Source organism: Pavona decussata, unplaced genomic scaffold (assembly GCF_977016875.1).
Source record: "Pavona decussata unplaced genomic scaffold, jaPavDecu1.1 SCAFFOLD_134, whole genome shotgun sequence".
Lineage (NCBI taxonomy): Eukaryota > Metazoa > Cnidaria > Anthozoa > Scleractinia > Agariciidae > Pavona > Pavona decussata.
This window is the reverse complement of record NW_028145547.1, coordinates 5,334,704-5,360,528: the sequence shown is the minus strand read 5'-3', so window position 1 is coordinate 5,360,528 and position 25,825 is coordinate 5,334,704. Positions and strand designations below refer to the sequence as shown.

The following is a 25,825-nucleotide window of genomic DNA, read 5'->3' as shown; positions in this document are numbered from 1 at the left end:
GTGCTTATAACATAGTCATGAACTGGACCAAGTCTTAGAAAATTTTAAATACTCCTTCTTTTTCAGCGGAATCACCTTAATACGACCAACTTCAGGCGATGAAGATGTGGTCGAAATAACAGGGTGGTCGTATTAACGAGGTGGTCGAAAGGCGGGGCTCCAATGTATCAACTGCTCTAGTTCGAAGTGAAGACTCTGGGAAAGGTGTTGTTGGAATATCAGCTGCTCATGCTAATAATGGGTGTTTAATTTATGCCACACAGTCATCACCATCATCAACACTACTTCAACTCAGATTGAAGAGTAGCACATTAGTTCTCAAATCTCCGAGAGAAAATAGCCACAAAATTGAAAATCATCCTATCATAAAAGGAACGATGCTGTCAGCAAAGTTAAGTGCATGACACGATTCATAACAAACATTACCTTGAGAGGCTCAGGGGATGGATCCAACATGGACTGCAGCACGTGGTCCTCGTGTGGAAGCCCCTCGACCATGTGCCTGAGGTAACCTTTGAGGCTGAGATAGTTTAACCAACGCTGCTGCCAATCAACGGCAATTATTGCATCCAGAAGAGAAAATGCCAGCATCTGAGTGAAATTAGTACAACGTTAATAAGGTAGAAAATAGTCTGGGGACCAAAATTGCCAGTGGTTAGAGCGCATTGAAGGCTTTGGGATAATGGTGTTTTATATGTTGTTGGTTGTTCACCTAGAGTTGAGGATGGAGTGGAATGATTGACATCCGTTATTACAGAGTAATAAGTGGGGGGGGGGGGGGGAGGGGAGTGAGTTGCAGATAAGTGGGGGGTGGGGGAGGAAGGGGGTCAATCTGATAATAATGTTTCCAGAAAGACTGGCTATTGATACTGGTCATCAAGCTTCTGTTTTGCAACAGTTCTTGATTTGTCGTGGGGAATGAGTACAGGTAGAGTGTCAATACTACAAGCATGACATGACGACCCAAACAATCAATATTGCTTCATCCCTTCTACAAAAACTATGTTCTTCCAAATCTGGTTTGATTTTGGAACTTAGAAATCGAATGTTGGTTTTTGTGGGAGGAAAATATGCAAACTGACTGCAAGAACAAGCCACTTAGAATCCTGAGTCTGTGAGTTGAACTTGTAAGGAACTTTCACGGCATAATAACAGACTGTGCATGTTTATACAATAGCTGTCAAATTTTTTTTTGTGCGCTGAATTGGATCGTAGCTGCTGTCTTTAAGAGTACAGACAATAAAAATGACGTCTGATGTAACATGAGCAATTTCTCCAGGTCGTTGTAAAAAAAAAAAAAAAAAGCAACGGGAGTTTACTATAGCCAGTGCTCTTAATATAAAATGTTCAAAAACTTCGCAGTGAAACCATGAGCCGCACTTGAGTTTTGAATATTTTATGACATCATTTTATAGTCTATAAGAGTATAGATCATAGGAAACTTTCGTTGATTTGTTAAATACAACAAAAGGTCCAAAATAGACATAGTGTTAAATAACTGACCCGCCCTATATCATGGCCATCACAGGAGTCCCTGCACACAGCATCCATGAATGGTTCACCATAACTGGACAGCACAGGCAGTATACTGGTGTCCCATGACTGCCCAGGGTAAAGTGACAGCACATTTTCCATCACACCTGTGAGCAAACAAGAAGAACTTTAACTCACTTCCTCGACTGGATAAGGAAACGAGAGCCCACTGGACAAACCAGTCACATGATCCAATCACTCAAGAGAAAGGAGACTTATGACCAGCCTGATTCTCAAATGGTCCAGGTCCCTCGCAGCTACCAACTCCCATGAGCAACCGAGCGAACTGGACCATCTGAGAATCAGGCTAAGAGTTATGACAAGCAAAGTATTTTCCGTTTTTTTTCCTTTGAAGTCTAATGCTTGTGAACAAATTACCCAGCTGGATCTCCCTATATCTGAATCATCTCCCTGAAGCTATTTGTAAAAAGTCACAGGTTTGGCTCCCGCTATTAAACTCGGAAATGTTTTTTTGTATTCCCATGCTGGTGAATCACTGAATACAGTTTTCTCACTACATGAACATTGCCAAGTTTTGAATTAATATTTATCATCTCTTTCTCTGTACCAGGTAAGAAATAATTTGTCTTCCATCCATCTGTCTTAAATATTTGGTTGATGGCTGCAGTACTTCTAGCAGAATATCTAAAACGAAGTGCACAATAAGTAGTGCTGTACAGTACCTCTGTCCTTTGTTTGTTGAGCCTCGGGTGCAGTCTGCATGAAGTACAACAGAGCAGCATACAAGTTGGCCCGGACCCTTTGTAGACCTCCTCCAGATCGCAGCACTGTCTCTATCAACCCCTTCAAAATGGCCACTGATGGACCAACAGGGAGAGAGCTACCTGCTTGATGGAGAGCTCTGCTTCCTCCTGTGCCATCCAAAACTGGGATGGGTGTGGTCAATGAGTCCATGGAAATGGTGCACTGTCGCAGATGTGCCATGAGAATAAGGATGACACCTGATACTGGTGACGTGAGTTCAGGTAATGCATTCTCATCTGCAATCTAGGAAAACCAGTGAAGGATTAGAATGCAAACATGGTGGGTGCAATGACTGCCAACCCTTTTCTGTACCACTTAAGAAATAGGAAATGTTTTTTGATTCTACCTACACTGTTGCTCATTAAAGATGTATGATAATGAACCAGGGGTATTTCCAAAAAAATATCTTTAAAAATAGAAAGAGAGCAACATGGAAAGCAAATCAGAGAAAAAATCCTCGACTATTTCAACTCAATTCAAGACTACATTGCCTAAAGAAATAGCTCAGCATAGCAAACCAAAAATAAAGCAAAAAGAAAAGAAAACATTTAACAAACAGTAAAGATCTCCCAATCAACATTACCGGTAATTAGAATCTTGGAAAAATATATTTGAGAAAAATGCATATTGTGCATGTAGATCTCCACCTCCCTTGAAGAACACACCATCAGGATAGTAGTACACCGTCAACTCTCCCTTCCCCCTCACTCAATGTTGGTTTGAAAGTCAGATAATAACCCAGCCTTTTTTAACGGCAGAACAATCCTGCTAAGTGGGGAGGGGGGCTGAATTATTGATACATGAATGTAATGCTGAAATTTGTTGGTCCACAACAAAAGGTTCATAACAGGATTTCTTCAGGATTGTACATGTTTGTCTGCACAGCACCTAAATTATCCATAACTTTCTAGATTGTTGCTAATAATACATCTACTTATAGGAGTTTCTTTATATTATAAAATGTGCTTTCCTTACAAGCCAGTTTTAGGACAAATGTTGGCAAATTTCTTTTGGAAAAAATCAGGTCTGTCATCTGCATGATTGTTCTACTTCAATTAGTCCTTAAAAAACTATAATTATACGATGATAAAAAGCCTATCATTACATATATATCAGACTGAAGACTATACCTTGGACAATAAATCCTGCAGTACTTCTGATATAACAGTTTGTCTGGTGTCTCTTGGCAAAATGTCAGTAGGACACGAAGCCAAAGTCACCTCTATAACGCGTCTCCATGCTTCAAATGCCTCTTTCTTGATGTGCAAGCTCTCCCGCATCATGTTACGCAGCACAACATTATGAAGGATGTCTCTGACTTCCTGTACAGATTAAATAAATAGCATTTAATTTTGTCCTTGGTTTACATAAAAATGCAGTGTAGCCTATTTAGTGTTTTGACTTTTCGATGCAGCACTACTTAAAGGGTGACATTTATTCCTGCCAGGTGTTTAAAACGTAAAGTAACTCTTTAAAAAACAAAAGAGCAAGAACCACAACTTTAGACTAAAATTGCAAAATCACCGCCTACTTTTTGCAGTTGATTTAAGAGAAACTGTGTCGTTTCACATTTTCAACTTTAACCATCTTACTGTTCTATGGCTGAAGTACATGTACTTGAAATAAGTGCCACATTCATGTTGTTGCTGAGACTGGTATTACACATACCGGTAATCAATGGAGGATTTCAGTATGGGATGGGGGGATGGGGGGTGTAAACCCATGGAAATTTGACATTTTTAGATTTCTAAACGTCAAATCAACTAACTCAGGCACCAGGCACTCACAATACTTTATTGCAGAACTCAGGGGACAGCTGTGACTGTTAAATTTCCGGTACCCCTGGAGGTAGAGTTTCATTAAGTAAAACTCCTGTGGGTTGCCCCACCCCCCTCATCCTGGGGCAAACCATTGATAGGTGTATAATGTGTGTTGTTTGAGGGTGGTGCTTAAATCAGAAAGGGGCTTTTTTACCCATTCTTACATGGCAGAGAATAGCTACATGAACTCCTTGTGGTATATTTTCATTGGGAAGCATGTGCATCCATTTAATGCTAAAATATCAAGAGCTGCAGCAACATCCCACCTAAATTATAAAGCTATGTCTGTTTCTCCTGCACCCTGCATTACTGGACTCTTGCAAGGGGGTGGGGGGTATCATCCTAACCATCTCACATTGTAAACCACCAACCTAGAGTCTGTTGGAACAAACCTGTATCAAAAAGTTCCTTTGGCCAGCTGTCGCAGTCCCTTGCACCCCAGTGATCTCACCCATCAGTAATTTGTGAAGGGCAGGTACATTACAAAACATCACACCACTGTCCTCAGCCTTCTGCTCACAGGAGGCAATGGCCTTCTCAGTAACTGTCACATCAAAATAGTTCAACTGCAAGGATGGAGGCACATCTTGGCTGAACTCCACAGACTCCAGGATGGCTAACAGCTTGCGGCGAGTCTGTGTCTGTCCCATGTCAGCATACATAACCCGGCTAGTGTCAGCTGTTCTGAAGTCTTCTTCCAGTCTTCTCGGCACTAACTCTGGTATTTGTGTCATACCCAAGACTGCCTGCCCAGAAGGCTCTCCCATTAGGAGTCCTAGAAGCCTCTGCGCATGGGATCTTTGGCGTCCTTGTGCTGTCATGCGCAGTTCAATTGCTGCGGTCTTTAGAAGCCATGACTGTTGACTGACGATAGTTGGTATTGGCACTGTAGGCTGACCTTCAACTGTGTTGATGCTGACAAGATTTTTGAAAGGCAAGTGCTGAAGATGACGATACAGGAAGTCATGGCTTGTTCTAAGATAACGCAGTGCTGGTATTGCAGTGTCCTTATTGGCACACAGACTATAAATAAGTTGATACACAAGCTCGGCAAATTTTGGAGTTTCTGTCACACACGAGGGCCCATGATGAGCATCCACTCCTCTATTCAGCAAGTCTAGGACTGCATGAAGGCAGGTCTTTGAAGCACCAAGAACCCCTGTAAAGGTGATACATGTAATTACCGAGAAACAAACCCTTACACAGTTACATTACAACAAGTCATAACTAGTTTAGCTTTTAGAGTAGGACAGCATTTGTGATACTCAGTGGTAAATACTGCACACAGTATCCAAGAAATACAAGTTTCTGATGGAAATAGCAATAGGTTAGAGATGGCTTGTGTTCACTGAGTGGGAGTTATTTGAATTTATTGACAGTTGAAAGACAATTTACAAACTTTAGAAACTTCATTAATATGCCCACATTAGAGAAAAGCTCATGACATGCAACTGTCAAGAGTCAGTTTACTGTGTACAACTTACCAGGATCCTGCAGATTAGTCTTTGCCACCGGCTTTCTGAGCTCATAACCCATGAGGAAATGAGCTAGATTGGGAGAGGGGTGCTGAAGTGAATGCAGAATCAGTCTTAGAATGTTTTGTCTCACTGCATTGCGAATTTGTGACACACCATAAGACTTCTCATCTATGAATTCTGAGCGGAAAGCAAAAGACCATGTCAGAAACATGTTTAAAAACATGCAGAACCCTGTATGACTACCTAGGGTTTCTAAGCCCAGAGATAAAATGCATGTTCTTGGGAAAGTGTGTAGCTAGTAGCTAAGCTTCATATACAGAAGATGTACGATAATTTTGTTGATTTATATAATCATGTAATTACCTTTTCCAAGTTCTTGTTCATCTTTTTCATGAAGGTCTTCAGGCTCATTTATTTCCAACTGGTCAACAAATCCAATTAGAATGTGCTGAGACAGCGACTATATAAAAAAAAAATTAAAATAATCAAGTCAAAACCAACTGTAATGTGAAACAGTTAACATGTTTATTTGTGAAGATGACTTGGAAACTGCAACACAATAGGCCATTTCCGAGTTGCTGTGAACCTCATTATGAAAGCAAGGCAGAGTGCAAAAGCTTTTCACATGAAAATTAGTTTTGTTTGCATATGAATGAAAACTCATTTTCATAACAAAAACTTTGCACTTAGCCTCACTTTTTATAATGAGGTTCACAGCAACTCAGAAGTGGCCTATTAAAGCCGCCGTTACACGTTGAAACTTTTAGCTGAAACTTGTGTGCAACGGGGCTGCGAAACAAGTTTCAGATGGCGTTGCACCGTGTAACATGGTTGGTTTCGTGAAACTTTTTCAAACTTCTGTTGCGAGACAAGTTTTACGAAAACTAGAACGGCTTTCTACTTCTGCAACGGCTCGCAACGGTCGCAGTGGTGAAAAAACAAGAGTTTCATCGTGTAACACCACTTCGTGAAACTTGTTTCAACGTGTAACGGCGGCCTAACTTTAGTAGTATTATCAATACAGGTTTCATCAACACAAAATAATTTCAAGGAAAGCAAACCTGCACCCCTGTGGTGATTTTGTTCTATTTCTCTGTATTCAGACAACCCAAAGAAGCCTGGTAATAACCAACAACAAGCTGAACCCGTTTGGCAAACAACATCAAGACTTGGATTCAAGCCTGGGACAGCACTGTAGCAGGTGCAAACAATTGCACCATGCAACCATACATATCCCCTACACCTCCCACCAAATTCAGAAGTACTTCTCTTCAGGCAACTGTAAACGTCTACTTGGAACATCGCATCATAAAACATAATGAAAACATCACCACCTGCAAATTTCTTCTTCCAAGAAAAGCTTAATAACATTAACTCCACCTTTGCATAAGTGTTGCTTACCTGATTGGCTGTCAACAGACTAACAAGGTGTCGCTGAACCATTGCTGACTGACACACCAGACATAAGATTTTAACAACAGACAGGTTAAGTTCGGCTCCAGTGTGAAGATGAGAAACATATCTGCCAAAAAAAATCCAGTGTAAGTTGTGTGAAGGAATGATCACCAAGGACAGAATCTTGGATTCCTATACAACTGCGGTATGGTAGTGTAGAGACCAAGATTAAAATCAATGGACTAACATGAGGATGTGTAGAGGTAAGTGCATTGGTTGTCAAATCTGATCATCTGTGGTTCAAGGCTTAATCTAAGTTCTTCCTTCCTTTTGCTTTTTCATTTTTTTTTTCTTTTTTGCTTGCTATCTATAACCTAAATTAGCCAGGGAGCTAACAAGATAACCAAATGGTTCATTTAGCTTCCTTGCTTTGCACATTATTCTAACTAATAATTAATTTAATTCGATATATCACCGCTAAAAGATTGTAAGAATCAACATGTAAATTGAAAAAAAAGCACAAATAAAGATTATTATTATTCTCTATTACCCTGTTATTTCGGATCCTCAGACGAGAGACATGCAATGTTTTGTCTCTCTTCACCCAGCTGTATAAATAAGTACAGGTGACATACTACTAGCAGTAACCCCGCAGTAGACTAGCATCCCATCTGGGGGGGGGGGGGGGGGGGGAGTAACAATACTCTTAGTTGTTTCATGATACAGAAACCCGGTTAAACTGCATGACTTTGCCTTACGTCTTACACGCAACTGTAGGGAGACTACAAACTAAGGAGAATTTGCATCTCATGGCTCACCTCATTATTTTCAGAAGGTAATCAGCAGCACTTGATTGTGGGTTGATGCTGAGAAGCAACTCATCCAAAGGAGACACCATGACTGCAGATTGCTGTTGAACACTGCGGAATATATTCATGAACTGCTCCTGTTTTTCCAGCGCTGTTTCTACCATTCTCATGCAAAGCAAGGCAGCTTTTTCAAGCTCTTCTCTTCCACCTACAAGTGCAGACAACAATTTTAAACATGCTCATTGCTGAACACCCATACCCACAGATTTTTATGGATGTTGATTTCTACCTGGAATCGCACAATTTTTGATATGCCACCTACAAGTGTCCAACAACACCATGCAAATTCTCCAAATCATGGTTTTTGATGGCAACAAATGAACAAAATATATAGAGAGCACTATTAGGTTTTCAAGAATTAACAAAAACATCACTTGTGCCTTTTTTTGCACTCAACAGGGCCTTTCAGTTAATATATTATGCATCAGTGAAAGGGTACATTGTACATGTATGCAGCTCAAAAACTTAAATTCATAAATAAATAAATAAATTCTTGTCACAAGGTCTGAGAAATTAGACCAAAATGTAGCTTTGTTTAAATTTTTTTTAATTGGGCATCAAAAAACCAAAGACAAAATAATCACTCTAGCAAATCACTAGAGATTCAAACAGCAAAATGAACCAATCAGAGCTCAAAGCAAATACATACACCCTGTACATGTATGACCAGAGTCAAGCACAGGAAACTGAATACTTGCAAGCCACGTCACAACTGGTTTTGGTTTTGTTTGTCACTGGTTGAGAAAGTAGCGCAAGTTTTTTAAACCAATCACATCTGGAGCATACTAAATAGTTAGTGTACCTTCAGTAGATTACACTAAACCAAGAACATTTTTTGGTTAAAAGCTAATTTCATTGTACCTCATTTCAAGAGAAAATGCAGCATTGAAAGGTACATTATTTTAGTCTTGAATTTACCTGACGTGACAGAGAGATGTCCAAGTGAAGATGATGCCACATCAATGACATTCAACAGCTGAGAATACAAAAGAAGTAAATCTGAATAATGCCAGCATACATTGTATTATTTTAGTCAAAACATAACAATAAATTACCTACAAGTATAGTACAGGGTATTTGAACTTCCATTTTTCAAAATAATGAAGACTTGTAAACATTAAAAAGCTTGTTCCAAAGGCAGTCAGCAGCAAGAAAAAAAACATTACACAATAAACAATGCCATATACATGTACATATAATATTGCTATAATGTGAAACTTCCCAGTCATTTGTTGTTAATTGTCATGCTCAAACAAAATCATAATTACTCATTATATACTTACCATTCTTAGCATAGGTGTATCATTTAACATGTACATCATGAGACTGAACCCTGGAGGCTTGGGAACAACAACTCTCTCGCCACCCTGAAGCTCCACAAACTGGTCAACAAAATCTTCAGGCTTTGGGGTGTACCCTTCAAGTAACTTGAACAGGATCTGTAGGACGTCACTGGCAACATTCCACTGTCAAAAGAAACAAAACACCTTTACTTGTTAATGATATCATTCCTTTAGGGTTAGTTATTTTTAAAGTAATTAATAATGTTATTGTTCATGTCACTGCATTATTTTCTTTACAATGCACATTAAGTGCTAAGAATCAAAAAAGCTTATTTTTTTATTAACAGCAACATGTATCAGGATCTTATTCAAGATTAAGAGGTACATGTATCTCAGACAAAATCATTCAAACTATCCTTTGAGAGACCAACACAACAGTTTACTCTGTGAAGGCAACTTAACAATACTTTTACGTCAAGCCCTGGCTTGCCAGTTACTGAACTACTGGGGTTACTGCTACCATATTGCTTATATGTAGAATAGGCAACAGTCTTGATAATAAACTTGTAGAAAGATGCAAGTACTAAACTATTATGGTTACTCTATACTACCAAATATGATTGCTTATAATAAATGATGATAATGACGATGATGATGGTGACGATACAATACAATAAGATGAATAGAAATGAATAGATGATAAATAGAAAGATGTAAGCTCTGAACTTTTAAGAGTTACTGCCACCATATTGCCTATGATAGATGATGATGATGATGATGATGATGATGATGATGATGATGATAGTGAATGTTGAAAGTATTGTTTGAAATAAGTAGAAAGATACAAGTACCTTCTCGTCAGGGTCTTGGTATCCTCTTGAATTAAACTTAAGAAACACGTCATCTCTTAAGAATGCCAAGTAAGGTTCAAACCCAGGCACCCTGTAACCTGACCCCAGGGCAGTGGGGAGGGGAATATCTGTGAGATTATTCAGCAGCTTAAGGAATGCTCTTGTCTCTGTGTATGTCTCACTGCGAGCTTCAATCTCATTCAATTCAACCTACAGTGTTAAAAAAACATTACAAAAAAAAATAAGAATTAGACTCCTTTTATGCCATCTGTACTGCATACTCTCTTGCTACTGATTGTGATTTTTTAAGTCTGTCTCAGCTGTATGCTACGACCTTGTACTGCTGTTTGAATATCATTTTGAACTAATAGTCCTAAATAATTTCATTTTTCAGGGTGCTTACTTGACTTAGAGTAATATACAGAACAAAGCAAACTTCAACAATTGCAATCATAGAGACTAGATCACGGAGGGTTGTGGGTTCAAATCCCATCTGGGACTCGCATTTTTTTGGAGGCTTCGTTTCTCCCTTATTCACATTTGATATCCAATTGCAATCATGTATTATTAACTATTTTCGTCATGTCTAGATGTGACCAAAATAAGTGTGACAAATCAATGTTGAAATCGTTTGCCATTTTTTATCATTCAAGAATTGCAGAGTCTGATTGAGTGTTAAGAGTTGGCTCAATTTCTCCAATATAACACATTTCATATATCAGGCAATCAAGCTTGCTCTTTCATTTCTGTGTAGTGGTGAAATGATCTTGGGGATTCATCAGCTGCATGTTGTGATTCTTCCTGATGTGGAAGAATGTTCTATGTCAGAGAATTAGTTATTAAGCCATCTCTTAACACTCAAACTCTTTGTCACAGCATTTATGTGCATATTTTAAGATCATCTATTTACAGAATATGAACTAACCCTGACACTTTTTAACTTGACAATGACATCTCCTGTATGTTGAAATGCTGTTCGTGATAACTATGATCAATCATTATTATTTTTTTAATTAAAACATTCCCTTAAGTCTTACTTATACGATCTGTAAAATATTAAAAATAACTGTCACCTGTATTCCCCCTTGTTGGACAGCTTGGCCAGTTGGAGTTACAGTCTGTAGAACCTAAGCAAAACAATTTTAATAAATATTATAAACACATGCAGTTAAGAGTGACATGGACATAAGGTCCAGGACTACTAAACTGTCCAAAACTAAAGTATTTTATAAAAGGTAAACAAATGATGGATACTCCAGAATGATCAGAAGATCTACATGTACAACACCCGATCACTGAGTGCTGATGAAAAAGTTTCAAACGAATGTGAAAGCATTCTTGCTAGTGAAAAAAGCAATTCATGTACATGTAAGTGTGCTTCGTCTTGGAAAATTATTAAACAACAAACCAAGATAGCGACACACATAACATCACTATATGCAGCTGTGCATGAGCAAACTAGGCAATGAATCACGCCTTTTTGTGCTTTAATAAGATAATACAACTAGCTGCAAGTGGAACCTGCTTTGGCTTACAAAAATAATTATGTTAAATAATAAAATTATTAACAATAATAAATTATAATTTATAGTATTTTTGAGTGCACTCTCAATTTATAGATTTTCAAATGTGCTTTACGAGATAGAAGGAAAACTTAAAAAAACATGTCAATGAACTTAAAAGCAAATTTAAGTGTTTTCATCTATTGTTACCAATTTTTGTCTTCAATCTCAACCCTATCTAGGCTGGGGGATGTAGGGTGGGGGGGGGGGCAGAGGGGAGATTCTGCCCACAGCGACTTTGAACCTAAATATTAATGCCATGAATCTTCATAACTTTTTCAAAACTTTATCTGGGTCGGTTAGTGTTCATTGACTTTGATGTTACATGGCTGCTTGGAGATACAAAATTTCTCTTCTCGTCTTGAAAAATATTTTACATGTTCGCCGTGCTCACTCGTGAAATATTTTTCAACACTCAACAAGAAATTTCGTACCTCCGCGCAGTCATGTAATATCCTCTATATATGACATTATCACTTTCCATTGCAGATGTACTATCTATCTTCCAAGCCTTATTGTCATAGCTTTCTTTACTTGCAAAGTTACAGGTACTGCCCCTTTCCCCCAGTAAAGGCCCCAGAAGACAAAAAAAAGGCCTAGACAGGCTTAAACTAACTTATTTTATCTCAATATGGTGATCATTTCTTTATTCTCATGTGCTATACATTTGATCAAGTAACAATAAGTAGAAATAAGGTTCTGTTGACTGTTGAACTTCAAGGATTAAACATCGGTTTTACGCATCCTATATATCTTGTAGGCACATTTGCCAACAACATGAAAATTACACCAATCACTGGCCAGGCACTATACTAGAAGATTATCCAGGGACTCCGGATCTTTAAATAAATTCAATAAATTCACTGAACACTGTGTTAAATAATGACGCAAACACCCCACCTGCGACAGTTCCAAGGTATGCCACATTGAGGAAGCTATTTCAGGAGACTTTGCAAATGCTGTCAGCGTAGAGAGAACCTGTGCCTTGAGCCTAACTGGCACAGAACACCCAAGCAAGCCAAACAAGGATGCAATGGGAAGCCAAGCTTGACTTTCACACATAGCCAGTCGAGCTTTTTCATCCTGCAGAACAGAGGGCAGTCAGAGTAATCAATCATGTCTTCAGTTGGGAATAAGACAAGATATAGATATCTGCACAGCAACAGTGTGTGTACGTCAATAACTCACCCTGTCAGCCACTCTTTCTGTGAGCCGTAACACTGCCTCTAGGCCTTCCAACTCCTCTGGTGTTATGTTGTAGTTTGACAGGTCTGGCCGGTGGGCGTGGCCTGTCTCCCTTGTCAGCCCACCATACATCATGACTAACAAGAAAATCATGTTTAAGGAGACATTCAACTACAGTAAGTTGAACCATACACTATAATTATAAATATAGATCATTACTAGCCCCTGGTACACACAAGTAAGCAAAGGGCTTCAATGACCACTAGACTATACTGTCTCAGTCAATAATTATAAGTACAGTCATACCCCCACCCCCACTCCTCCACACTCCCTGCTGGTTGTAGGGTTTTTAATGATGATTAGAAGTGCACCACTTATTAATTGTCTTATTGAGACTGGCTTTAAATCTCCTCAAAGGCAGGTACATGTACCATGTTCAGAGCGCTCATGTTCAAGATGTTTCATTAAGTTATCTACACCTCAAAAAGCTTTGCCAAGTGCTATTTCAATCATTCAGAACAAAAACAGCCGTGCCATTAAATTAATCTAGTTTTCAGTGATTTCCTTCAGAAGTTAAGTTAAACAAGGGGAAACAAATGTGAAACCCTGTAAAGTCAAATGCTTTAGATCTTATTTTAAGTGATTTTACAACAAGTTCAAACCTGCTACGTTGGAACCACCCAAACAAAAACAGTACAGTAAAGAGGTTACCTGTGTTGCCACCATCCTGTCTAAGATCCATGTAATATTGTTTGATTGAACCAAAGAAGTGATCCCAAGACACAGGGCCATTTGCCGTGGACTTGAGGAGATTAAAGCAGTGATGAGCAGCTTCGGGGCTGTTTGCAAGTCCACTCAACATCTCCAAGTATGGGACAAACAGTGGAGGGGGTAGCAGGTCACCAGCCAACCGTAGAAACTTATTGAGGCTAACCTGAGTAGAATACATATGTATCACAAGCTGAATCAAGTCAATGTTTAAAAACGAAAGGGAAAGGTACATGTGTGGGTAAAGTAAAGTCACCCTTGAGCCTACTGTAAGTGGCCCACAGGGCCTAAGCTTAACCCCAGCTTCTGTAGTATGAATAAACTAGGAGTATTAATATTGCTATCCCACCGCCCTTCCCAGGATGGGATGATTGTCCATTGCAGGGTTAACGTTAAAGGTGGTCATTGCTCAAAAGTTTTTGGGCAGTGAATGACAAAAGCAAGGGAATCATCCACAGGACAAACAGATATCCTTGCAAAAAATCTGATTTACTAACTTGTTTCTGTGATGCACGCTGTCGTAATGCAGGTGAAATTCTTGAGGTATTGTAAGGTGAGATAGGAGTGCCCAAACTTGTGTCCATAGGACACCAGAATTCTGCTGCAAGTTCAAGACCTGATGGATCACTGTCATACAGCTCTCCAATCTGAAAAAAAAAGAGGCATCAAGGTCAAAACTGTTGTCCGAGTGTACACATCTCATTCTGATCTCTGTATCTCTGATCAAACAAGGCAGGTCCATTATTAAAGGAGGAATCAACAGCAATCTTTTAATAATGCTCCCCAAGTCACAACACACCAGTGCCAAAGGACATAAAGAATGCAGAATCAAACAAACAAAAATGACAAACTTATCAAATGTTGAGACAATCTATACATGTATAATAATTTTATTATCAATTAAAAAATATTCTATTTGATTTAATTTACATTTAACCAGAGGACACTGTATCGCAACATGCATTTGTACTGTGCCAAAAGTTTGAATTTGAAAACTAAATTCTCAGGATAGACTAGGGGCAGTTAGCTAGCTCTTAGCTAAAAATAATAGCTAATTTGCTGAGGCAAAAACAAAACTTATTTTATTATAAGTAATGACTAGTTAGAGTTGTGTGCTAATAAACTAAACCAGTGAAAAGACATTAAAATCATCAACAATAGATGAGCTTGGGAGCTGGTGCCTAAAAAGGTTGATGGAGCCGGGCAGCAATTAATCAGGCACAGGGAAGGAGTTATCTGTGGCAACCCTGCGAGCAGCCACCACCAAAGGCACCGTCACACTGAACCCAATCAGTGGAATACTTACCAGACCCGATACTTACCAAAGGGAGGGAGGAGAGGGAAAAAGGCTTGAAAATAAAGCAAGTAAAATGACCTTTCTCACAAGCCAGCAAGGAAGCAAATGCAAAGCAAACCATGAGATGCCCCAAGCAGAGAGCTCAAAGGTCGCCCCCGAGCCACGACGAGAGGCAACCACTGACAGGCATTGTCTTGACTTTAACCTTGCCTAAATTACAATACCCCATTTACACACATTACATTAAACTAAATGCTATCTCAAATCAGAAACCTATTTTTTTTTTAATGGTAGCCTTAAAGGCATTCAATGCACATGTATTTAAAGCCCTAACTTTGTATGATAGCAAGTTCCAAGCAGCAGTGTCTGGGCTGAGGTTGTATGTTAACCATGGCAATAATAACTTTAGTTATTTCCCTTAAATTCAATGTGTTAACTTTAACAGTGAAACAAATATTATTGATACATCTTCATGAACAATTTTTTGAGCATGAAACAAACCATTCTCATGAAGTCTTCAAAGTGCCTTGGCAGACCCGCTGGGGGTTCAACACCATCTTGCAAGTGTGCTTGAAGAATACGTGCAGCTTCATCACCATGGTTACGTAATTCCTTGACCTAAACAGATCAAAACAACAATTATTGATACAATGTAGCTGCTACATTAAACTGTGTATTTATCACTGACTTTCCAAAACTAGAAGTCCACGGAGTACACATAACATAGAATGACCTAGAATGGTACTTAAGCCATTATTTCCTTTTCAATTAGTGGGCACCTTCATGAAATCCAGTTTGAATCAGTTCATTTAAACAACCCCTGTAATTAAAAGTCTTGTGTTTGTAAGCCACCATAATTCCTTTTATGACCACCTTCATGAAGTCAAATTTGAATCAGTTCTGAGGTTACAGCCCTGCATTTAGTCTTTTGTATTAAGCCACCATTAATATTTAAGAATTTCCGTTCAGTTTCATGAGATTCCACTTAAATCAGTTCTCGGTTGCCACCCTGATCTGTAAACAAAACCATCTCCCACCAGTGACAACTTCATGAAATTGCTCAGAAACTCTAGTAATCTACTGTCTCCCCTTCAACTAGTAACCAAGCTCATGACAAAATTCTATTTGAATTAGTTCTTAGTCAATCACCGTCTGTATTATTTTAGAGTCTCTCATATACCAAATTATTTAAATGGCAGCTGTACCTTCAGTGGCATCTTTACAATAAATCCTGTAACCAGGGAGTGTAATCTTTGAACAAAGTACTCCTGAAAATAATTAAAAAGCAAACGTTATTACAATCAACATAAAACAACACTGCAGGGCTGCAAATAGGGACCTTAAGATACCCTGGACGTGGCCCGGGACGACGGCAACCGGAAGTAAATTCGCAAGGTCTTGAGTTTAATTTGCATAAATGTCACGCCACTTGACGGCCTCCACCTCAGTTGCGGCGGCGACAAAGTTCATTTTGGCAGCCTCTCAGAAAGGCGAGTTAGTTTTGTGACTTTTTCTCATTAAAAAAAAAACATGATTAGCACAACATTTGTAAACCTTTTTATAAGAAAATAGATTCCTAAATTGTTTGCTTGAAATTAATTTTAAAGTGTTTTCATAATTCAGGTTTTATCGTGTTTATTGAGGGAAAGTTGAGCATTGGGCCTTCAGAAAGGAATCCGAACAGCAGGTAAATTTCCTAGCACCAGAGTATTGCTTTGTTTCTGATTTTCAACTTCATTTTAATCTTTTGAAAATAATCAGCGGCAGGTTAGTACCGCTCTAGAAAATGATCTTGCATTATTTCGAATTATTTGTAAAAAAAACACACATGTTGTGTGGATTTTATACTTATTATTTTTTCTTGAACTCGTGTTCTTATTTACCATCTAAAAATGGAGCCCTGGTTACATACAAAAGCATCAGGTATTTGTAAACACTCTGCTAAAAGTGGCAGGTCGCATTTGTTCACGCTGAACTCTGCTCTGCACTCTGAATCTGCCATTTCTTTGAGGTTAAATCTTCCATACTCTTCATACGATATTTCTAAGTTCTTTGAAAAGCTGCAGTCATAGAGGAGCACGAATTCTTCGTCAGAAATGATGTCAGCCAAATAGCCTGTTAAAAGCTCTCGGGTCTTCTTAAACGAAGTCATAACAGCAAAACCCCCTGGATCTCTGACTGAATCTGTTTGTTGTTACTCGTTTTGGCCACCGCTCGCACAATCAAATCTTAAGGTTTGTTTTTCTCACGTAAAGGTGGCGGTCACGACCCATGCCCTCTCGGACGTAACCGCGTTCTTCAAAGCCGCCGCGTCCAGTATCTTAAGGTCCCTAATAACTAACGGGCGGGCGCCGGTCACGTTGTCTGGTCAAACGTGTTTTTGCTCGGACACTACCCGTTTTTGGCCTGTCAAATTTTAACAGTCGTATAACTCTTGCGATAGTGAACCCAGATTGCACAGTGACCCTTTTATAACTAAAAAAAAACCAACTGAATCCAAGTCGGTTTGGCAATAAAAATTACAAGTTAATAGTTTTACTACTCTTTACTGTAGAAGCAGCCTCTCATTCAGTATGTGGAACGGTTACGCAAGATACAACCGCAATTGTCCGTTTGTCTGGCAAAATCACTTATAATTAAAGATTACACTTTAACAATCGACACATCATTTCTACAACTGAACTTTAAGTAAAATGTGCAGAATATATGAATGCTGAAGGGTTCAATCAAAAAAAGAAGCTAACTGAAATGTAAACATAAACAAGAAACACTTAACTTTAATTAAAATATTTATATCGTCTTGGAGTTTCAAAATTTCGGCAGCACTGTGTGTAATTGTATTAAGGTATCAGCCACCCTTCAGGACAGTCCGCGCGCGGATCGCTGCCATATTTGAGGTTTCAACGTTTTCAAATAGGTATGCTTGAGAGCTTTCTTTTAAAAAAAAAATCAGAAGAAAATATTATTTCTGTCGAAAGATATCGAGGGTAAAAGATTTTTTCTCGTTAATTATATTAATTGATCGTTGACAAAATTTGTCATACCCGTGTCACATATCAATTAACTTGTCTCGAAACTAGTAACGTGATACCGAGTGCGTGACGTGCTTCGACACAACACGTGTGAATTGTCTTCGTGTTGTTTATAGCCTTTAGTATTCTCCGTGGATATTTAGCGTTTGCTTCGGTGAAAATGCCGCCAAAGAAAAAGAAAAGGTCGTGTCCGTTTTCGTCATCGAAACCGAGAGCGAAAAAGAAATCGAAGAGCGAGTTTGACAAACAATGGGCCGCAAAATTGGCAGAGAGCGACAGAGGCTCAGTTTATCGGCAAGAGAAGTGGCTCGAGGAGTTGGATATTCAGAAAAGCGAAAATGCTACAGTTGCTGCGTGTGCAAGCCGCTTCAAAATCCAGCTAAGAGAGCCAGAAGAAGAAAGCCAATTAAGCTCAACGACTCCATCTGCTGATGGAACGTGGAAAACAATAAGCGGTCGAGCTATCGCATCGAGCGAAAAGCTGCTTGAGAAACTGGACGAGTCTGTATCTTGTCGATTTTGCCAGGGAAGAGTCCAAGTCATGGAAGATGCAGCGACTAAGCATGGACTTGGTCCTACCTAGAGAATCCAGTGCGAGAATAAAAGCTGTCCGTCGCACAAGACAAATTCTGTTTTTAATTCTTCCGAGAAGAGCAGAGCTTTTGAAATAGACCGGGCCTCAGTTCTTGGCCTTCGAGCAATCGGCGGCTTCGCTTTTGTTCGTGTTGATTTCGCACTGGTTTTCGGCATCTTTACCAACCTAGCCAACATTTCAAGAAATAAACACGATATATTTTTATTGCTACATGAAAACCGTATTGTTGTTTGTAAATTAAACGATTACTATGCATGTGCGTTCACCTACTTCAACAAATTTTGTCTTTTGTCCACACGCGGTGTAATTGAACTGACTGGAAGCAAAATGATTTATATTTCCCGCTGCCTTCCGCGAAAGTTTGTTCCTGTTACATGTTACCTGTCAAAGTCCTATTGTTAGAGAAAATTGATCCCTCTCTGATATCAATCAGAATAAACATTTAGGTGTTATAATCTCATTCCAGGTAGGATGCCGCCAAAAATGTATTTTCCATTTTATCTCCGAACGCAAATTTTGCCGATCGGCTCGTACATTTCGAACTCCAAGTCGGCAGCCTTTCAATCAATTTCGCTAAAATTTGGCCAGAGTGATGCCATATATCTCTTCTACAAAACCGTGTCTGCGAATTTTAATACTCCTTTTGATTTTAAAGCTAGAGCTTTTTTTCCACAGGGAGTGTTGACTAATTGCCTTCCCCAACTTTATTTGCTTATAAAAGAGGAACAAACGCACTTGTCAAAAATCTGAGACACGGTTTTTTAGTGGAACGTGTTGAGAAGCGAATGCGGTGTTAATTGTTTTCTTCCGTTTATTTCCGGCGGGAGTGGAACATGATTTATAGAGACGTGTACTTTTACAGAAAGCGTTCCAATTTCGAAACACATTTAAGTAAATAGTTTTTGTTAGTTCAAATCCATAATCTGGAATTATTAAGCTTTTAAAAAATATATGGTTTATAGGGGTTTTTATAAAAACAACTAACGCTACAGCGATCCGCGCGCGGACGGTCCTGAAGGGTGGCTGATACCTTAAATGCATGGCGTCTTATTCCAAGTGCAATTGTTGCGCTCGCTGACTTTCTTCCATTTAGAATCCCTTTAAGACAACCTTATTCTTCCACTTTTTGTGTAATACACTCCATTTTTGAGTTGCATCGAGTGATGAAATCACCAGAAAGCTTAGTAACCAAGCATGTTTTGCAGGGTGTGCCGGAAGTAACGTATGGTTTGTTCGCTTCTCCCACTTTGCAACAAATGTGCGGTGGAGTATTCTCGGTGCAGCGAGATTATTCTTCTTGAGGGTGCTTTCCGATCGTTCAATCAAACAAACAATCGATCACTTTATTTAAGAGTAAACTATGGTATCTAGCCGAAGGTAACGTAAAGGTAAAACCCTCTACTAATTGGGAACACTTAAAGTAAATAAAATAACAGAATGCGACTACCGGAAATTTTTCGACCACTAAGTTGTCTAATTTCATATTCGTTTTTTTTTTTCTTTTGGAAACATGAATGTTGTCCCTTGTGATTATCAAATAGTTAAAAATTAAAATTTCTCTGAACGAGTCGGTAAAGGACCGGACAAGATGTCCAGCAATCCAAGGATTTGTTCGGTCAATACCCAATTTTGACCGGACATTGTCCGTTGACCGGCCGTTATTTGCAGCCCTGACACTGCACAACTGATTACAGGGCTCAAGACTAGCGGTAGCCAACTAACCACGGACTAGTAAAAACTCAGTTTTGGCTTGTAAGTTTTGCTCTTCTACTAGCCATGTTAGCTAGTAAAAGTTATACAAAAGCACTACAAGGTCAAACAAAAATGAAAATTATATAATATGAAACTAATTAGAAACAAAGACTGTTAGTGGATTTAATAGACTTCGCTGTTGTAATTAAAACAATAGGTTGAAAGCAACTAAAAAGGAAACAAACGATTCAGGTTTCCGAGTTTTCCTGTTACAAAAGTAGCAAATGGCAGAATCTGCTACCTGCCAAATGTGAGTGAAAAGTTTGTTTTGGCTAGTAAAATCAGACCTGTTACTAGCCACTGGGCTAGTGAGCTAAAAGTTAGACTCGAGCACTGTGATTACCTTTAACATGATGATGATAATAATTTTATTATTCCTGTAAAGCGCTATTGATCATTAAATGTAAATAGCGCTATATAAATAGCGCTAATCTTTATCATTTAAAATCACAATGATATCATTATACCTTCAAAACAATACTATGCATGTATTTATAAGGAGATGTTTATGTGTTCATTAATTAATTAATTAACAGTGGAACCTCGATTTTGTGATATGGCAAGGGAACAGCAAAATCATATCGTTAAATTGGGATATGGTTGTAAACGAACTCCGGATTTATAAATAACTTTTACCAGGAGACAGAATGTTGATCGGTAAATCGAGAATATCGTTAGATCGACGATCATAAAATCGGGGTTCCACTGAACTAGTTAATTCTAGTATCTATTTATTTGTACCTCCTGATGAAAATTACTTGCTCCCACAACAGAGTAGCAAAGAAAACCAAAAACGCTCTCTTCTACTGCCATATCCAACACTACTTCATCTTCTTCTAGGACCTCAACTGCCCCAACAATGTTTGGCCACTGGCTGCAGGACCGAAGCACCAATGCCCAAGCGAATCGGACACACGCACACATCCCCTGATTTTCCCACGAACCTTGCTGTGAGATTTCTTGATGAAACTCTGGAATAAAGCTGTTGTCTGACAGCAATGGAAACATTTCCTCTGGAAAAGTAAAACACAATACATGGACCAGTTCAAGATAAATTTTTCCTAAGCTTAAGTTGCTATTAGCAAGCCTCCGGGAAAACTTTTGAAAGTTTTCATAATAGAAAATTTTTATGACATAAGTGAAGCAGTTCTTCAGTACAGTCTCTAGGCGAAGTGGAAAACATTCATCGGCATCAACAATACTTCCCAGATTTCATCTGCGAGTCTACTCCCACATGGAGAATAGTTGGATTTTCACCAACAAAATAAAAACTATGGCTCCTGCCATTGTAAAGTGAAAAGCCCAATCTTCAGTGGAATAAAGGATGCTGTAACATAACAAATTATTTTTGCAAGAAGCAGAATGCTATTCTGCTGTAAGTACTTCATGCAATGCTAATTGCAATAAAAACATTGCAAGACTTGTTCATTCCAGGGCATGTTACTCCAAACGCATGTAACATTTCTTGTAACTTAACTTGCAATGGTACAACAAAATTGCAAGACAAGTTGCAAAAAAAATTGCCTACTGTAAATATTAAGCTTCAGCTTGTTTTACCTCGGATGGTAGATTGCATCTCTGCTGCTTCATCAAGAGGATCAACATTTAAACAGTACAGCATGGTCATCAACACTGTGAGAGTGACACTATCCAATGTCCCATCAGCATCAGTAGATGGACACTTCTTCAGGAAAGACAGTAGCTGAAGACAATCTCTTTTTGGAAGGGGTGATTGGCAAGCAAAGCAGAACAGACATTCTGCCAAGAGTTGCCTTTGATCTGTGATGAAGTCAATGAGTTGCTGTTTGTGGCGTTCATCGCCTATTGCTTGTCCTCTCTCTAGCTTGTCAAGTTCCTTTTGAACATCGAGCTGATCAAGTTGTTGAAGAATTGTTGTTGTTAATCCTGGAACCACAAAAATGTAAATTGTAAGATAATTACATGTAGCATTACACAAGTTACATGTACACATATACATTTATTACACATGAAAGAACAATCACACTGAATAAAGTTTTGAAATACTTTAAAATCACAAAACTAAAAACAAAATACTTGATACAAGATATACTGGGATTGGAACAAACTCAAGTTGAAAAAAAAAATGAATGTTACAGCAAAGACAAACAGACTTATAAATTAAAGGTTGAAAACAAGTTAATGTCAAGACCAAAATTTACCTGCGGTATATACATATATTATGTGTTTAAATAGATGGGTTATTGTGAAGGGGCACTTGAAATCTATCAATTTTAAAGGCATGCATTGTATAAAGACAACATTAGTCATTACTTAGTGAGTAAGATTGAGCAACCATAAATAATATTATAGTATACCTTCTTCCAGAAGCTCATCTGTGAACTTTGTCGCCAACTGAGTCAAGTCTTCATAGAGTCCCAGAGTCCATGTTATTCCCTCACGAGATTGTATTAATGTTCTCAAGGCACTGACCAGACACCTCCGCCCATCGTGATACAACAGCACTGCTACTAAACCCCTCGTTAGACCAGGAAAGTTTGGCTGCTGCTGTTCACCAGCAAGAAGTAAATCCACACAAACAAATTCATTCAACTCAAGGATATCACTGAGTATCAGGGCTTCCTGCACAAACTGTTCGGGTAGTTTTTGCTTTTCTGTGTGACCAGTAAGTTGGAGGCCAGTGGTAGGTGCTTTCTTTAACTGTTCTCTGTGGCTTGTATTTTTTGCCTACAAGTAAGGCAATCATTAATTTTAAACAAATCTAAAATGTGCTACTCTAACTGTACATTATAACAGTTACTATTGAATCCATAAATGTTTTTACTTAGAGTGAGTTATCAGTTAGCCTTAGACCAAAAAAGTCACCCAATGAACATCAACAAGGGTCTGAAATTATTAATCCTTAATATTTAAGGGATTAAATGTATTTTTACCACCACTTCTATTGGGGCATTGATGCTTTCTGGTGCTCATTACTGAAGTAGCTAAATTATGTAACATTGACCTGATCTAAGGCCCCGTCCACACTACATATAAAGGACACACAGAAAGGGAGTTTGAGAGGTTGACCCTGTGTCAAAAAAACTCCCTGAAATAAAATAAATGTAGAAGTCTAGAACAAAAATCAGAAACAGTTGAGCGAAATTTGTCACTTTTCTCCTAACAAAGGTGTGAAATGAACAGGCATTAAAGTACTATTAATAAATTTTTACACCTTTTAGAAAATGTAGTAATGATAGAATGAAATTACTAGTAGAAGGTCAATGTACCAACATACGTAAAAAATTGTTATTTTAAGGAAGCCATTATGCACTAGTCAATTGAAACCCCCACCCCCCCTCCTCCGGACCCGGGACAGGTAGGGGGATTTGAAAAAGGCCCTGATCAAATCATAGCAAAACCCCCAGCCCCTGGGGAAAATCTTGAGATCAAATTCCCCTCCCCCTGAGAATAAATTGGCAAGGGATTAATTTTTAAAAAAAAACCAAAACAAACAAAACAAAACAAAAAGAAACCGTTCACACTGAATTAATCAGGGGCAAAACATACTTCATTAAGGCAATAATTTTCTTTTCATACATCTTTAAAAAAATTTGTTGCGGATTATTAAATTTTGCAAGAATTTTACAACAGAGCATTTCTGAACAGTTGTAGCTTTGAAAATGTCAAACAGCACATTCAGTGTAAAGCCGCTTTTGACTTGGTGCATCCACAAGTCCCATACATTCAAAATGGAACCACTCTATAGGGCAGCCAGGATTATCACAAGCAATCATATTGGGTACAAGAGTAACATGCCTGCACGGCTTCCTTAAGCGCCATTTGAGCCTTTTTTATAATTTGGCTCTCATGGGTATATCTGACTGACCGGCCTCTCAGTGTAACATATGAGGGGAAGGTCTTTGTAGATTTCTTTAAGCAATGGTTGTTGCTCTATTAAATGTCAGGCTTTCATGAGGTTTGTTTTAAGTTTGGCACTGCTGGGTTAAGTGTTGTGTAACGAAAGGCAAGATTCACTTGTTCTCCTTTGGTTTTTGAAGGAGTGCTAGTTTCCTGTTTTCAAGTTGCACTTCTGAGAGGGTCCTTTGAACAAGGTTCTCGGGATAACCTCTTTCCTGTAGGCATGATTAAGGATTTTGAATTTACTCTTCAAATATGTTTTTAGAAGATTTTGCTCTGAGAAGTCTCAGTGCTTCGCCTTTGATGAAGCCTTTTTTGACCCCTGGCGGGTGGCACGAAGAGAAGTGCGTATATTGAAATGTTTCAGTAGGTTTGAAGTTCATACGTACATCAAGAACTGAATCTTTCACCTTAAACAGGTTTGTATCCAGAAATGTTTCTGTTTCTGAAATTTCAGCCGTAAATTTAATTGTGGGGTGGTGTTTGTTTGCTTGCTCAATGAACTGCATTGTCTCCTCTCCTTAAAGTCCAGAGGGAAAATACGTCGTCTATATATTGTTTCCAAATGGACGGTTTTAAAATCTCAGTTTCAACCTTAGCTATGAGATTTTGGCAAAGGCGACTACCATTTTTGTACCTACATTGTATGACTGCACCATGGGTTTGCAGGCAGAGTTTTCCATAGAGCTGGAATGAATTTTCTTCTTCTGTTTGAATTGTCTTTAAACCAAATTTTGCAAAGCATTTTGCCAATAATCAGCCAACATGGATGGCGCAAAAATGACAACGTGCAACGTGCAATGTGCAACTTCGATACCAGTCAACCACAGTCAAATCTCCCTGATTCCCCCCGAGGTGGAGACATATAAAGAAGCAAAACACATCATATCTACTACCCCCAGGGGTCAGATCTCTGATCAAAAGTGCTTATATGCCCCTATTATCCCCCTATCTGTCCCAGGTCCAGGGGGGGGGGGGTGGGGGTTTGCACCAGTCAATTATTGACTAGTGCATTACTTTGAAACCACCAAAATGTTACATGTCAGTTTACATATGTTTATCTAAGAATTAACCCACTCAATTAGGACCTGGCCATGAACAGACAAGAAAATTTTTTTCCAAAGTTCTGGAGATATAAAGAAAGGTGGACTTTAAGCTAATCAGTAGCTAGTATAATGGCTGTATGATCAGTTCCGTGAAAATGGTGAAATCAACCTTGCTTTTTTACATTTTTTTATCATCTTGCGTGTTAACTCTGCATCAGCTGCCTACATGTTTCTAGTATCCTTGTGGAGGCTATCCTTTAAAGACTGGGAGGAACTTGAAACTTTATATAGCACTTGACTGTTTAGTTCAAACTATTTTATAGCCTTGTTACTTACTGGATTTTTCAGCAAAGAGATAAAATCCGGTTTGAATTTCGTCAAGGCAACTTCAAGTTCATGGTAGACTTCAGGTCTTTTCTTGTACAGAGATCGCTCCACAATTGCCTGAAGCTCCTTGTACGGCCTCCATATTCCTAAATATGAAGAAAAATGGTAAATTTCGGCTCTTAAACATCAATAACATCTAAAAACATCAAGTTTTTCCCTACCTCCTCTCGCAGCCGCCATTTTGTTGGCGCGCGCAAAGCGTGCTCACTTGGTAACCAGGTCTTATTTAACTTCGCGAAAGAGCTGAGAACAAACTCAGCTACCTGGCCAGCATTTCCTCGAGTAGATCACATGATACAAAGGAAAGAATTTTATTGGCTAGCAGCAG

At 38.7% G+C, this 25,825-nt stretch overlaps 1 protein-coding gene across 1 annotated transcript in view; it reads right to left on the bottom strand.

The window, feature by feature from the left end:
• The window catches only part of LOC146467912 (nuclear pore complex protein Nup205-like), a 34,931-nt gene extending 9,169 nt beyond the window's left edge, over positions 1-25,762 (bottom strand). The window contains exons 1-24 of the mRNA XM_085125715.1: positions 25,659-25,762; positions 25,447-25,583; positions 22,522-22,891; positions 21,743-22,090; positions 20,927-21,198; positions 16,012-16,074; positions 15,308-15,424; positions 14,007-14,156; positions 13,453-13,675; positions 12,745-12,878; positions 12,457-12,639; positions 11,068-11,121; positions 9,995-10,204; positions 9,144-9,326; positions 8,779-8,836; positions 7,810-8,008; positions 6,998-7,118; positions 5,960-6,056; positions 5,603-5,773; positions 4,511-5,277; positions 3,429-3,620; positions 2,217-2,541; positions 1,504-1,640; positions 427-591 (exon numbers count right to left, since the gene is read on the bottom strand). Coding sequence (XP_084981841.1) covers positions 427-591; positions 1,504-1,640; positions 2,217-2,541; positions 3,429-3,620; positions 4,511-5,277; positions 5,603-5,773; positions 5,960-6,056; positions 6,998-7,118; positions 7,810-8,008; positions 8,779-8,836; positions 9,144-9,326; positions 9,995-10,204; positions 11,068-11,121; positions 12,457-12,639; positions 12,745-12,878; positions 13,453-13,675; positions 14,007-14,156; positions 15,308-15,424; positions 16,012-16,074; positions 20,927-21,198; positions 21,743-22,090; positions 22,522-22,891; positions 25,447-25,583; positions 25,659-25,677 — 4,695 coding nt within the window. The 5' untranslated portion in view covers positions 25,678-25,762. The remainder of the gene's footprint in view (positions 1-426; positions 592-1,503; positions 1,641-2,216; positions 2,542-3,428; positions 3,621-4,510; positions 5,278-5,602; positions 5,774-5,959; positions 6,057-6,997; positions 7,119-7,809; positions 8,009-8,778; positions 8,837-9,143; positions 9,327-9,994; positions 10,205-11,067; positions 11,122-12,456; positions 12,640-12,744; positions 12,879-13,452; positions 13,676-14,006; positions 14,157-15,307; positions 15,425-16,011; positions 16,075-20,926; positions 21,199-21,742; positions 22,091-22,521; positions 22,892-25,446; positions 25,584-25,658) is intronic.
• Between the last annotated feature and the right edge of the window lie 63 nt (positions 25,763-25,825).